This window comes from Netta rufina, assembly GCF_964035555.1.
Source record: "Netta rufina genome assembly, chromosome: 1".
NCBI classification, from domain to species: domain Eukaryota; kingdom Metazoa; phylum Chordata; class Aves; order Anseriformes; family Anatidae; genus Netta; species Netta rufina.
Genome location: NC_140123.1, coordinates 141932759 through 141948713, shown reverse-complemented (window position 1 = coordinate 141948713; position 15955 = coordinate 141932759). Strand labels below are relative to the sequence as shown.

At 41.8% G+C, this 15955-nt stretch overlaps 1 protein-coding gene across 1 annotated transcript in view; it reads left to right on the top strand.

The window, feature by feature from the left end:
• CACNA1C (calcium voltage-gated channel subunit alpha1 C) overlaps nt 1-15955 on the top strand; it is a gene marked incomplete at both ends in the record, with an annotated part of 472734 nt that overhangs the window by 368802 nt on the left and 87977 nt on the right. The window contains 6 exons of the mRNA XM_084282170.1: nt 197-422; nt 6588-6795; nt 7608-7728; nt 9692-9806; nt 10913-11033; nt 11151-11220. Coding sequence (XP_084138296.1) covers nt 197-422; nt 6588-6795; nt 7608-7728; nt 9692-9806; nt 10913-11033; nt 11151-11220 — 861 coding nt within the window. The remainder of the gene's footprint in view (nt 1-196; nt 423-6587; nt 6796-7607; nt 7729-9691; nt 9807-10912; nt 11034-11150; nt 11221-15955) is intronic.

The window sequence follows — 15955 nt, the reverse complement described above, 5'->3', positions numbered from 1 at the left end:
CTGTAACCATCCTTGTAAAACATTTCTGTGAATGAACTGCCCACACTTTTGAAGTCCATTCTTTGACCCAAGCTTAGATAAGGTTGCTCTTTCAGGCTGATCCCAGAAGGGAGTTCTTATAGGCAAGTGTCAATAGTTATCTGTGATGATCTTTTAACTAAGTTTCTTCATTCTGTTTCTGTTTGTTTTTCATGAGACACTGCCAATAAGGTGCTGCTAGCTCTTTTCACGGCAGAGATGCTGCTGAAGATGTACAGCCTTGGTCTGCAGGCCTATTTTGTGTCCCTCTTCAACCGCTTTGACTGTTTCATCGTGTGTGGAGGAATCCTGGAAACGATTCTGGTTGAGACAAAGATCATGTCACCACTGGGCATTTCAGTGTTGAGATGTGTTCGGCTATTAAGAATATTTAAAATCACAAGGTACTTCTGTGCTTGTTTTGGAATTTAAGAGGGCTGCACACCATATATAGTTTAAAGTCACTCACATTGTAGCTTTTTCTTTTCTCTTTACTTTTTTTTTTTTTTTTTTAACATTAATTGGATAGTGAGAGTGATAGGTTGCTAGTTGTCATCTGAAGACCAGGGCAGGATGGGGAAGGCTGAACAGACTTGGTGTCCATGATATGAGTGGTAAGGACTGGGGGGTAGTTTGGTATAGGGTTCTGGAGACACTTGATACCATGCAGATTAACTAGTGTCTGGGACAATAGCATGAGCTCAGTTTGTGCTCTTAAGTTCAGTGCGAAAGACAAAGTGAAAACAAACCAGCAGATAGCCTTGTGACCTTTTCTGTTGCTTTTTGGTGACACTGAGGAGTCCATGCCAGCTCCAGCAGACACAACAGTGGCCTAAGTGGGGGATAGCATCAACACCAACAGCAATAGGCAGAAAATGTTGCCAACCCATTTCCTTCAGAGAAGTCCAGCAAGCAGCAGCAGCTCTACAAAGAAGACAGACTTTTCCACACTCCAGACTCTGTTTTACCTTTTTCTTCCTTCTCTCCCTCTACGAGAAGGCACAGTGGTACCTATTAAATAGTCCCTTCTTCCTTCCTCCAAAACACCAGTTTGGTATCGCAGGAGTTTTTCAGCTTGAAGGGAGGTCATAAGAAAGGTCAGCTCCTGACTTACCCAAATTGGAGCTCTTGGAACAAATCTGCCCATGTGGTCACTCAAAGCAGCCCAGGGCCTGTCTTTTCCCATGTGGGCACCAGTCAGCACCTTATGAAAAGCTAAACTGAGGTGGTGAAAGAGTGAGTTTTCTGCAGGCTCAGCTATGAAAAAGTCCCTAGAATTGCTATAAACTCCCTCAAAGGAAATCTCTGACAAACTTGAGATATAAAACACAGAGCATGAGAAAAAAACAAGACCAGAACTGGAAAACAGTCAAGATGGCAGAGCTGTGAGGCAGAAAAAACAACAGACTTGGACTCTTGCATCGTACATTTGCCTTTAAAGCTTCTCTGAGCCTTCAGTCTCTGGCAGGGTGGATTGTTTTCAGGGTCAGATGGCAGAGACAGAAAATCAGTTTACAATCTGAGAGAAAGTGGCCAAAGCAAGCTTGCAACTACTAAAAGAGGGGAAAAAAAAAAAAAAAAAAAAAAAAAAAAAAAGCCTATTTAGACATGTAGTAATAGGTGAGCAAAAATGTTCCAGCTAATAAGAGTTTCCAGCAAAAGAAGCATCTTTGCCCTTTCAGAAATAGTGGGGATTTCTGGTCCAGGGACTGTTTTTCCTGGATCTTTGGGTCTAAAAGCTATCGTCACCAAGTCCCAGGCCTGGTTTCTGAGGGAACTAGTAGCTGTTTCAGGCATTGGGTAATCAGATACACCCAGGGCAACATACCAATAGCTATAAAAGCGTAAGCTTCAACATAGCATCCTGGAGAGGTCATTGTTTTTTCAAGACATTTCTCCACTCCTACACAAAATATATAATCTTGCTAGGAGAATTAGCTAGAAGAAAGGCAAATGCTGAGAGAATATCATTAATACTTTAGGAAGCTTGATCTATTGGAATATTCAAATATTGCTAAAGCTTCTGGCAGAGATGTAATGTAGGAAACAGCCAGCAATAGGAGTAGTTATGCTTACCTTCACTCTGTAGCAGATCTGAAATCCAGTTTTGCGTGGAAGAAAATGTTACCTGGACTATGTCTTGTAATTTGTACAGGGGCCTATGTGTAAAGCACAGTCAGAGCTGAGGAATAACTTGCAATGAATAATGTATTAATCGGATTTTTTCTTCTTTCCTGTTCCTAAAATATTGGCAAGTAGGTTGCAGTAGTCTCAGATTTATGTTTTTTAATTATTCATAATTTTTTCCATGATTTTTTGCCTCCGTGGGTGAAGTTCACGCTCATGTGGAAGGCCTTATCAGAAGCCTCCAAAGCAGTACTTCAGGCCCACTCGTGTCTGACTGCAGGAGAGAATATTCTGACATTACAGTAAAACTTACACTTTTGATGTTCTCCAGTAAATTATAATCTTTTCCATTATTCACTTAGCTTTAAACACAATGGCAATTTAGTGACATTGACATCATCAATACTAGTGGAAAATGCCACACGAGTGGAATGATAATACAGAAGGATACAGTCCAGGAAAGGTGGGAAGAATAGGAGGGATGGTAGTGTAATGTTTAATGTCAGATATGTATTCAGGAGCAGTGACGTGGACATGCAGTGGAGATGGAAGTAGTGATCAGCAGCTGCATTAAAAAGGCAAAAAGCAGGGAAACCGGTGAAAGTATGTAAGTAGGTAGCCTAATCTTTATATATTTGTGTGGATTTTCTATGGTAAACACCAAGCGCAAACAAATTCTGGGTGCTTTCAGATGATACACTTCTAGGAAAAGCCCAAATACAACTCCCTAATATAAAAGAAACAAAGACACCATCAGATGAATAAAACATAATTTTAGAAACCATATTTAGAATTTCAAGAGCAAACATTTTTTCCAAGATTATAAATACTCTTTGAACCATTGTCTTGTACATTAGAGAGGCAGTCAATATAATCTATGTTTTATTCTCCCTAATTTTTACAGCGCTGTGTGGAAAAATTTTCCTTTACTGAGAGAACACAAATAATTTTCTCTTTATACACAGTACTTTACTGCTTTATAAATCCTTGTATTTAGTCCTTTATACTTTGAAGATAAATCAACTTGTTTGCAACAGTATACTGAAAATTGATATTTTAAACCTAAATCCTGTCACTGTTAACTGTAGGGAGGAGAGATGGGGCGCCTTTTTGTGTACCTACTTTCAAAATGGTTTTATATTGGATGAACAGTGTGGGAAGCTTTCCCACAATGAGGCTGCCAGCTGTTGCTACTGTTTTAAGCTCTGCATCTGTGATTGCCAGTATCATAAAGCCACAGTGGAAAGCAATGAAGAGGAGAGGGAAGAGAATTAAACACGGCATTAAGGTCTAATCCAGTTCTGCAATTGATTTCTATGTGAGATGTTGAACAATCCATTTAATATTTCTGCATCTTATTTCTCCCTTTTGAAACAGGGATCATAATCATGTCCTACATTCACTGGCGTCTTCGGAGATGCTAGGAAACACATTCATTTCCCTATAGGTCTGGGCAAGCACCAGTGCTTTCTTTTTTTTACCTCCCATTTTATGCTGCCTGGTCCAAATTCTCCAATTCCACCCTGCAGTGCCATGAGATTTATTTTAAGTGTTTGTTTGTGGTTGTTTTTGTTTGTTTATTTGTTTTGTTTTGTTTGTTTTGTTTTTTTCTTTGTAGTGTATTAACCAAAGACAACGGAGTGGTCAGAGACTTTTTCTTTGTTTGGACTTCTACTATTCGTAACCTAAAAGCTATGTGTTTCATTGCGTAACCCCAGATCTCACTTTGAGGGGGTGTTCAAGTTAGCTCTGCAACCGCCTGATGTTGCAGGTGGTAACCTCAGTTCAGGCTTCAAGAATGCTGAGATAAGACCATCGTTATTTCCACATCCTAGTCAAGTCAAGCCTTCCTTATCTTCTCCTTTTCTCTTTTCCTCTCTCTCTTTTTTTCTTCCCCTTATTGGTTTGTTTACTTTTCTAATGGTGCTGTATTTCTAGGTAGCACTCAGAGCACAGATAAAGCAGCACTAATCTTATCACCAGGTCATCTCAGTTAATTGCTTTAAAGTTTGAGAGTTACATAAGAAACTGAATCTCAGGTATTGAGCCATTTGTAAGAAATGCAGAGCTGATAAAAGTCTGTACAGTTGTGCTCTGAGATAGCAAGGCATTTAAGCTTTAAGTGAGTCATTGAGACTATTCAGATGTGTAACAGCTTTACTGTATGCCTCTTAAGGACACTGCTAGAAAGATCTAGAAAAATGTGTGTCCTGGCTGACATTGGAGGGCTTGAAGATATTCTGGTCCCCATCCATTTCTGGTTTAAGGATGCTAAATTCAGTCCAGTTTCATCAGAATTTGTTTTTCCCTTTTTCTGTGTTATTTTCCCTTCTTCCCCAAGTGTGAAGCTGTAAGCATAAACACAAACACAGTGAGCTGTTACATTGCACATTTAATGCAGGCCTTTGGTGGCACTGAGCCCACAGCTTCCATGCCCTTACCTTTGCTCTGTAGTTTTACATTGCTCATCTCTAACTGCAGCTGAACTTCAAAGCGCTCTCGTTTTCTCTGAAGTGCTGAACCTGGGCTGGAGGGAAACATCACGGTTCTCTCTGAAGTTCAGCTCTAGGAGATGAACTGGTTGCTGAACTTCAGAGGACATGGCAGTATCCCCTCTGCAGGTCAGACTGCTAACCTTTACAAAGTATTTGGGCCACTCAAACATTCCTGCAAGGGGACAAGGAAAACCTTCTTGCACTAACATTGTAAAAATACTATTTTAAGGGGGATTTTAAGAGACTGTCTCTACTGACTAAACTGTCCTCAGAAAAGACAGATCTGTATGTAAGAACTATCAAGCTTCCTCCAAGGAGTGGGAGTGCTAGATATGTCTGCCATCCTTCTTAAGTAGAGCTTATTTCTCTAAGGAAAATATGTCTAAAAATTCAGTCTTTTAAGGACAGAAAGGTTCATTGTTGCGGGCTTTCAGAGAAGGGAGTAGAGGATATTGACCATGGTGGGATCTCAAATCATGGTAGTCATAAGAGACAATGCTGGAAGGAAGACTTAGGGATCACAGGGAAGCATTACTGGCTTGTTGACTTTGTGCAAGCCACCAAAGCTTGCTAGTAATGTGCATTCAAAATCAGGTGACTGGAAGATGACAGCTGATCTTAAACCTAGTCTGAAAGCTCTGTCACACTCAAAGCTCCCTACAATAAAAATGTTCTTGACATACTAAGCTGTAGGGTAAGAGTGGTTGAGCAGATGCAGGACTGAAGTGGAAGTTGCTCCATGGGTGATGTGTTGATTCTTCAGAAAAATTCCAGCATTTCTCCAACACATGGCTTCTGTGCTGCCTGGAGAAGAAAGCAAGCAAACAGAAATGTTGAAGTGGAGCATGCTACCAGTGTCTCTTTGAACCTTTAAGTGGGACCACAAGGGCAAGAAGATCATTTCCCTGTAGCATACATCAGCCTGATCTGGGCACAAGCCTGAATAAACTGTGGGAGAGCAGGTCTTAGCCATATTCTTCTCTTTAATTGCAGCTGTTCCAAAGGCAGAAGTGTCAATTGTCTGTCATTTGTGTTAGGTCAAAGATCATTTTTTCCTTTTCTAAGGAGCTGGTCTAAGTGGGCTTCACCTTAGTCATATCCAATAAATTAATGCTAGTCCCAGAGAACGGAAGAAACATCTCTTGGTTTTGGTCATTGTGATCAGCTGGTACCTTGGTGTCCTGGGGATCCTGGAAATGTCTTGGCCAGCTGTCTTTGAATCTAGCTCTAAGCCCTTCCAAAATGTTCTGCAGCCTGCCTGAGAAAGTGTAAAGTGTTTGGTACCCAAAAAGCAGTGACAGTGTGCTCTTCCAATAGCAAAAGAAACTAAGGTCCTTAGGGATGTGGAGTCTTCCTTTAAGAGTCCATGTAAAACAAGCATTGCAGGATGTGAAGGACCTTTAGTATCTTCCTCATTCTTCTCAGTCCCGGAAAGCGTAGCAACCTCTATTTATGAGTGAGTCCAAGTGCATACTCACACCAGATTTTGGACACGTTTGTATTTGCATCCAAACTGTTTCCCCATCTGCTCCTGCTAGTTATTACAGGCCATTCTCTGGAGTGAGGTATTCTGGCAAGCCATAACATCTGTGAGTGTTGTAATGAGGTTGGTTAGAATGTAACTCACTGAAGCAGCAAGAACTAATCACTGTATATTGATATAAGATTTGCAGAGACATAGATGGAGAGTGCTGCAATAATCTTCTGGGTGTGCGTATGGGGTGGGGGTGGAGGGAATTGTGCATGTACATGTGTGGTAGTAAAATTACTCATTAGCTGTGGTAGGTCTCATTATATTAGGGAAGCACATCAATGATTCACTGCTTAACAGGGTGTTTGGAAATGCCTGCTTATACACAGAAGGCAGCCTGAACCAATATCCTGTGCAGGCCATGAGCACCTGTCTTGGAGTCAAGAAATTTTAACTGCCTCTATTTTCTCTACCAGGTATTGGAACTCCCTGAGCAACCTTGTGGCTTCACTCCTGAATTCAGTTCGCTCCATTGCTTCCCTGTTGCTGCTCCTCTTCCTCTTCATTATCATCTTCTCCCTCCTGGGGATGCAGCTCTTTGGGGGCAAGTTTAACTTTGATGAAATGCAGACCAGGAGGAGTACATTTGACAACTTCCCCCAATCCCTCCTCACTGTGTTTCAGGTAAGAGCATAAGTAGCGCAGATGGAACCAAGACATTGTGATTACACGGAGAGACACAGACCAGGTCCTGCACCATTCCTCTGCCACCCGGCAGTCCCTGAGACAGTACACCATGCTAATAGCTCTGGGAGCATGGCACCACTCTGTGTTGCCAAGACAGAGATATCCCCTCCCAAAGTGGGGAAATAAGCTAAAGCCCTTGTGTAAAAAGGCCACCAGGGCTTCTCAGGGTCATACAAAAGAATGGCCATTGCCATGTCCCAGGACATTGCCAGCATGCCAAATCCCAACCCTTCATCTCCCACAGTTCTGGGCAACAAATATCTGCTCACTGCACCAGAGAAGAAATTAAACAGCAGTTAAACTGACTGTAGTTTTAAGAGTGATCAGTCAAGAGCATCAGGATCACGATTTCACGTGCAAGGTGAAAGGAAGTGTCAGGCTGTGCTGAGTGCTGTCCTCAAAGCTGTAGGTTGCACAGCTTGTCCAAAACAACAGACACATGGGAGGGAAGTGCCTGGGAGAGGTGGGAAGACTTAAACAAAGATGTCTTGGAGAGCCATTTGGGTTCAACCATCAGTCTTCAAGGGAGCATCTCTGCTTTTTTTTTTTTTTTTTTTTAAACACTTTGGGTGCCCTTTATACATTCTCTTTTTGTTTTTAATTTGTGGAATGGATACAGCCAGAGCCTCCAAACATCTTGGGGGAGGGGGTGATCTCTAGGGGAGTAGATATCTTTGTGTTAATGGGGTTTTCAAATTCTCTGTGTGGTCTAACACTGTGTCCCTTATTGGTGGGAATGTGTCATTTAGATCCTGACTGGGGAGGACTGGAATTCGGTGATGTATGATGGGATCATGGCTTATGGCGGCCCCTCTTTTCCAGGAATGTTGGTCTGTATTTACTTCATCATCCTCTTCATCTGTGGAAACTGTATCCTTTGATGCTACTCTTTTCTCCAAGTGGGGCTGAATTTAAAGTCACCCTTTACTATTTTGTTGTATTAGAAAATAATGAATTTCATGCCTTACATCTTTACCTTTTCCCTAGCTCTGGATTTTGGCTTTGCACTACGAAATGTTAAACAAGTTCGTTTAATTTTAGCTAGTGCTAAGTCTTCAGGCATATAAACAGTTGTAAGAGCCAACTACGTGCCAGTTCTGTACGCCAGCTTTTATTTAGTATCTTCATGTGTTTAGTGCTTTTATTTTTTATTCCCCTTAATTCACTTGTAGGTCTTTCTTTCCTGCCTTCCTCATAAACTAATCTCTCTGTCTACCTGCGGTTCTTACTATGTATTTTTGCTTTAATTGCCATTTCAATAACATATTCCATGTGCTTTTATCCAAGCCGTATGTGGAATAAAAATATGTATAATCTACAATATGCTATATACAAATGCTGTAATAGGAGTAACATATGTTTGACATAATAGATTTATGTGAGATCATATATTAACTCATGTCTAAACGAACAGGAACCATGTTCCATTTCACTTACCACAATCTGTGTGTTCTTCAAACAGAAAATCATGTACTCTTTTGTCTACCAGCCTGAAATGATATTAAGTAACTTCAGTTCTCTCTGGCTTCAAGGTGAAGTGAGGGCACTGTACATAACCTAGAGGTACAAAGCACATTGCATGATTAGACTATGAGTTTTCTTTCATAGGAATTTGCGTATAACATAGTGCTATGGTTCTGTTCCATATCTGTTTGCTCCAAATTTGTTCATGGTTGGATTCTGTTTCCCGAACAAATAGCCCTCCTGTGTCAGAGGCGACATCTCTTTTTATACCGAGTCTTCTATAAAGCCAGCTTGTAGTCTCAGCCCAGCTCTTCTGGCCTCTGTTCATAATTCAGATCTCTCAAACCCCGTTATGTGACATTTTGGTTGACCTGCATGCCCTCTCTTCAAAGTGAGATGGTGCAATTCCACTTATCTGAAGGTCAAGAGAGGCAGTCTGCCTGACAGCTTAAAAAAGCTATAATTTGGATCACCTTATGAACTACAGGGGAAAATGTGAGCCAGCTTCACATGCTGGCTGACTTTGTAGCCATTAGACCTTGGAGCTCAGTGAGGGCAGTGGCTATAATTCCAAGCTAAGCCTTAAACTGGAGGTTACTTAGAAGTTATCATGGTGTAATAAGACCCACTCTGAAGAAATGTATAAAAGAATCTGGTGTTCAGATTTGTAACATGAGATCTGAACAATGACTGGCATGTCAAGAAAGCAGTTGATTGCTTACCCTTCAGCTTCATGTGCTTGGCTGGCTTATAATGGGGCTCCCATACATGGGCTCTCTGCTAGGAGATGGCAGATTTGTCAGCTCAACACTTTGCTACTCAACTCAAATGAATTTCTTTTGATCCCCTCAGAAACGCTATCCTTACCGTCCTTGAAACCTACCAATGTCTGTGGGAAAGGCTCTAATGAGGTCGTTCAACTCAAATATGTAGTCCAAAATTGGAAAACCCAGGTGTCTAATGGTATGAGGCTCTTGAATGTGCATGCTTTAATAAAAAAAAAACTCAGCCTTCAAAGATGGAAAGCATCTAGAGCTCCCCTTATCCTCAGTGGGATTGGTTGCACAAAACAGGGCTCTTTGGGGAAACCAAAAACTGAAATGTAAGTGCTTAAGTCTGGATCTTGGATCTTTTCTATCAGTCATTCTGTTGTAAAATTTTGGAAACCCCACATAGTGTGTTAGACATTTGGTTGGAAGGTGTAGGTTTGTGCATGCTCAATATGTGTGCACTGAACATTTGTGTGAATTGAAAGTTTGGAAAAGCGAAGAGCTCTGATGACAAGTTGCTAAGAAAAATCAATTAAGACACCTTTGGTATAATGTTGTTCTGCAGTTTTCAAAGCCTGTTTTCTTTAAGTAGCATACAGATATCCTGCTGAATGTATTTTTGGCTATTGCTGTGGACAACCTTGCTGATGCCGAGAGTTTAACATCTGCACAGAAAGAGGAGGAAGAGGAAAAAGAAAGGAAAAAATTAGCTAGGTAAATCCATATGCATACATCTATCTACATTCATATACATGCATTTGTACGTGTGTATATATATACACGCATACTATGCACTTATCTATGTGCAAGTATCTACATACATGTAATACGTATAACCTTTCTGTGAGTGTATATAGATTATATATATATATATGATTAATATAACTATATATAGAATTACATTTAATTTTTGTTTTTGTTTTTAAGTAAAAGAATTCAAAATAAAGGCCAAGATGTTGTTAGGAATTGGGAATCTCCACAGTTGCAAAGATGTGAGCAGAGAAAAGAAAGGCTGGGTGACTGATGAGATTTCAGGGCATCAGTGGATAATGAGTGTGAAGTGATTTCAGTGTGACAATCCCATTTGAATCTTCCTCTTGCCTTTTGATTGCTCAGAACCACAAGGCGTATTTTCAGATTCCCATGACACAGGATTCAGAGGCTTCCTTCTCTTTTGATGCCACAGGCTAGCAAAGGACTCTGGCCAGTTCTATTAGTGTTTCTGCACTCTTAGGAGACATGAGCTTGGTGTAGAGCTTCTCTGTCATTCTCTGTTCTCCGCAGTGGGGAAGCTTCTCCTTACTGGTTATTTCTCACTTTCTTCCAGGCTGCTTGGAGGGGTTCTCTTGTGCAGATCTTTCTGCTCTGTCCTGCACACCAGTCAGGAAGGTTTCCTTCCCTCTGGAAATGCAGTGATGGGCAAAACTTTGCAGGCAACCTAGTGGAAGTCCACAAGAGAGGGCTTGAAAATGTTTCATGCCATTGTTGCTGGATGAAAGAAGAAGATACCTAGTCATAGACCTAGAGTGTGCATATACACAAACACACAGGCACTTCCACAGATGCATGCACGCATGTACACACACACCCATACACACACGCCATCAAGAAAGCTATAAAATAAATGAAATTAGAGCAGTCTCTGCCTTTGCCTGCAGATGAGGACAAGGTGGAGCCGCTAATATATAAGCTGGACTCAGAATGGAGGTGCCAGCCAGCTGATCATTTTCATGGTGTGTGCTGTACTACATGAAGTTCCTGAAAGGGAAACAGCTTTTCACCTTTGTAACTGTTTGCTTTTTATCTTGTCAAATTGTTAGGACTGCTAGTCCTGAAAAGAAACAGGAGATAGAAAAAACAGCTGTGGAGGAGGAGACAAAGGAGGAGAAAATTGAGCTGAAATCAATCACTGCTGATGGAGAATCCCCGCCTGCTACCAAGGTCTGCTGCCAGCCACCACTCTTTATGCAGCAATGGCATGAACAGCTTGGGTTTCTGAGGGAATGAAAACTCTGCCTTGTCTGATAAAGGCTTTTTCTCTTCTTCTGTTTCTGTTAGATCAACATGGATGATTATCAGCCCAATGAAAATGAAGAAAAGAGCCCATATCCCACAACAGAAGCACCAGGTATCTCTCAGTTTTCTCTTATTCTCGATTAAAAGAATTGAAGCTCCAGTTGCTAGTGCATATATAACCAAACTGTGGTAACAAGCACGCTGAACATGCAATGCCTTCATGATGGGAGAAGAAGATGCACTTGGAATCATAGAAAGGTTTGGGTGGAAGGGGCCTTTAAAGATAGACTATCTAATTCCATCCCCCCCGCCATGGGCAGGGACACCTCCCACTAGACCAGGTTGCCCACAGCCCCACCCAACCTGGCTATGTATACTTCCATGGAGGGTATATCAACTTCTCTATGCAACCTGTTCCAGTGCCTCACCACCCTCTGAGTGAAGAATTTCTTGTGAATAACTAATCTTAATCTACCCTCTTTTAGTCTAAAACCATTCCCCCTTGCCCTATCACTACACTCCCTGACAAAGTCCCTCCCCAGCTTTCCTGCTGGCCCCCTTTAGGTAATAGAAGGCTGCTGTAAGGTCTCCCTGGAGCCTTCTCTTCTGCAGGCTGAATAACCCCAACCCCCTCAGCCTGTGTTAATAGGAGAGGTGCTTCAGCCTTCTGATCATCCTTACGGCCCTCCTCTGAACCCGCTCCAACAGGTCCATGTCCTAATGCTGGGGGCCCTAGACCTCAATGCAGTACTCCAGGTAGGGTCTCATAAGAGTAGGGTAGGGTAGGGTAGGGTAGAGTAGAGTAGAGTAGAGTAGAGTAGAGTAGAGTAGAGTAGAGTAGAGTAGAGTAGAGTAGAGTAGAGTAGAGTAGAGTAGAGGGGGAGAATTGCCTCCCTCACCCTGCTAGCTACACTTCACTTGCCCACGTTTCCTTCAGAATCCTTGTAGTAATTAGTTGTACTTGATTTGTTTCTCTGTTCATCACACATTACATGACTACAGCTGTATTTTCAGTCTACTTTTTCATTACTCTGAGGTCAGGGAAGACCCACAACAGATACTTATGAAGGGAAAAGTGCTGAATGCCTTTTTGCACTTTTTTAATTAAAAAGGACAGTGTGGCTATTAATATAATTCAAAGGCATAAGCTCTTAGCCTAAAGTTGGAAAAAAATGAGCTAGAGCATTAGACTAGTTTTCAATTCAGTTGGACCTAATTAACTTTGTTCTTAAATACTTTTAAAAAATGATTGAAGCAATCTCAGAACATGGAACAGTTTTTCTCTGAGAATTTTTGAAGGCTGTGTCTTTAAAATAGTGGGTAGGGGTGGAGCAGAGGAATTACAAACTAGTTAGTTCAACTTCCATCCTTGGAGAAGTGTTGGAACAAATGATTAAACAAGCTATAAGACTGCAAGATAAGAAGACTAGCAGGAACATGGATTTGCCAAGAACAAATCACATCAAACCACTTTCTTCTGTGAGGGGCTGAAAAAACTTGAAGACAGAAGAGAAGTAGATATCATATGCTTTAACTTTGCTAAGGCTTCTGACTGTCTCTTATAACATTTTCATAAACCAGAAAGGAAAGCATGGCTTAGGTGATTGAGAGAGAAATTGTTCAAACCCTTTATGTGGAGATTAGTGATGGCACAAGTGAGGTACTATGGCTCAAAGGCCCACCCTGAGTTCAGTTCAGTTCAATGTTAATGACCTGAGTGATTGAAGAGGAAATATGCCTATTGCATTTGCAGATGACATGAAGCTAGGAGGGATAGGAAGCATGCTGGAGGACAGCATTAGAATTCAAAGAGCTGCTGAGGAACTGGATAAATGGTCTAAATAAAATGAAAGCACTAGGATCTACATAGGCAGGAATAAATAATTCAAAAATAAAGGATCCTAGGTGATATTAGTAAGGTAACAGTGCTTGAGAAAAGAATCTAAATCCTGTGATCACAAGCTCAACAGGAGTCAACAACATTTTGCTGCCTTTCAAAAGGCAAACAAGTATTGAGATTATAAGCAGTGAAAACAAGACTCTTTACTCCCTTTATGGATTTCTTCTAACAGGCCAATGAAAGCTAACCAGAGCAAAACAATTCTTTTTCTGTTAGCAATTGGTAAGATCTCAACTGAGATTCTGTGTTTTATTTTGGGTGCTCTACCTAAGAGAATCATAGAATGGTTCAGGTTGGAAGGGACCTTAAAGATCATCTAGTTCCAACCCCCCTGCTGTAGTCAGGGACACCACCCACAAGATTAGTTTGCTCAGGGCCTCATCTAACCTGGTCTTGAACACCTCCAGGGACGGGGCATCCACGGCCTCTCTGGGCAACCTGTGACAGTGCCTCACCACCCTCTGAGTGAAGAATTTCCTCTTAAAGAGAAGTGGGGCTGGATTGGAAAGAGTCTAACAGGTCATGGTGAACGCAATGCAGGAAGGAAACAGGAACTAAGATTGAAAGAACTGTGCTTGTTTGAGTTATGAAAGACAAGAGTAACATTTTCAAATGCATAAAAGGTTGTTAGAGGCAGGAGGGAAATTATCTCCATCTCCATTGTGAATAAGAGAAGTAACAGATTCACACCTGGCAAGGATTTTCTAACAGTGAAGACTAGAAAAGATTGTGAAGAAGGTTGTGGAAACCCTGCATGTTAAGAACAGGTCAGAAAAGTCAAAAAATCTGCCAGAAATGGCTTGAATATAATAGTAAGTTGATCCTAGCTTGGAAGAAGCATGAACTGGAGAGCCTTTTGTTGTCTTTTCCTGCTCTGCCCTTCTTCATTTCTATGATAATGTAACAGGCTGTAATAGGTAATAAATCACGTTCTCTTCTATTGTGTGATTCCTAATAAATGTCTGTTAATAGGTCGATGTGACAGAGTAAAAAAAAAAAAACAATAGTTCACTTTAAATAGATGGACAAGAGTTTCAGGCAGGCAAAAAAGGAAAACTTCATTGAATTTGATTTTCAGTACAAAAGATCTGTGCATTTGCTATACTTGTATTGATCCATATTTGTAGCCTATTAATCAGTAACAGACTGTTTCCAATACCATGCAGTACAGTTTTAGCAGTTCCTGAAGCAGATCACTCTGTTTTTAATCTTCCAAACACCTCTGTAGGCACAGGGCACTTACTGCACACCCATCCCCAGTTGCTCATGTGTTCTGAGGAGTCTTTAGTCACAAGCATAAATTAAAACAGGCAGAGGTAGTTCTGTTTCTGTTTTTCAGCTAGCTTGGATTTGCAGACCGTTATATTTTTTCAAGTGAAGATACACCCACCTGTATAGCAAATTTAAGCCTACTGATAATAGAATTATGTTTTAGTTACCTTCTGTAGACAGCTTAGAAATAGCCTAGCATGACAAAAGCTGTATCTACATTTTTGTCTATTTGACAAAATCTGTATCTACAATTCATGTCATGGATGTTTTATCTGCAGCCATTCTGCAGTGTAGGATTAGAAGGCAGAAAATTAAGTAAAGACATTTTAAAACTCCTGCCTTGGAGTACCAATCCTTGGATTGGCATATTTTTGAACAGAACCTGACATTTGAATGGATGCTCCCGTCTCCTAAAGCATTATCAATGCAAAGGGATAGCATCTTGGTAGTTTGCCTTTTTGTAATGCCATTTCTAAACAGGCTTCCATGGTTGTTCCCAGAATTGTTTTTCTACTCTTTGTGAAGAGTGAAGTTACTTTTTCTCTTTTCCAAGCTGGAAAGAGAACTCTGAAAACCCTTTTTTTTTTTTTTTTTTCCCTGAAAAGAGTCTCTACTGGCTCACACAATTGTCTGACCACTTCTTTCACAGAATCACAGAATCACAGAATTTTCTAGGTTGGAAGAGACCTCAAGGTCATCGAGTCCAACCTCCAACCTAACACTAACAGTCCCCACTAAACCATATCCCTAAGCTCTACATCTAAACGTCTTTTGAAGACTTCCAGGGATGGTGACTCCACCACTTCCCTGGGCAGCCTGTTCCAGTGCCTCACAACCCTTTCAGTGAAGAAGTTCTTCCTAACATCTAACCTAAAACTCCCCTGGCTCAACTTAAGCCCATTCCCCCTCGTCCTGTCACCAGGCACGTGGGAGAACAGGCCAACCCCCACCTCGCTACAGCCTCCCTTGAGGTACCTAAAAAGAGCGATAAGGTCACCCCTGAGCCTCCTCTTCTCCAGGCTGAACAAGCCCAGCTCCCTCAGCCGCTCCTCGTAGGACTTGTTCTCCAGGCCCCTCACCAGCTTCGTCGCCCTTCTGTGCACCCGCTCAAGCACCTCCATGTCCTTCTTGTAGCGAGGGGCCCAAAACTGAACACAGTACTCGAGGTGCGGCCTCACCAGAGCTGAGTACAGGGGGACGATCACCTCCCTAGCCCTGCTGGTCACGCTGTTCCTGATACAAGCCAGGATGCCGTTGGCCTTCTTGGCCACCTGAGCACACTGCTGGCTCATATTCAGCCGACTATCCACCATCACTCCCAGGTCCTTCTCTGCCTGGCAGCTTTCCAACCATTCCTCTCCCAGCCTGTAGCTCTGCTTGGGGTTATTGCGCCCCAGGTGCAGGACCCGGCACTTGGCCTTGTTAAACTTCATGCAGTTGACCTCAGCCCATCGGTGCAGCCTATCCAGATCCTCCTGCAGAGCCTTCCTACCCTCAAGCAAATCGACACACGCACCTAACTTGGCGTCATCTGCGATCTTACTGAGGGTGCACTCGATGCCCTCGTCCAGATCATCGATGAAGATATTAAAGAGTTCACGGAAGTTACCACAAGGCTCAGATGGAGTAAAGTTTTGTAAATCACTTGTTAGATACTATTTAGAATAGTCATCTA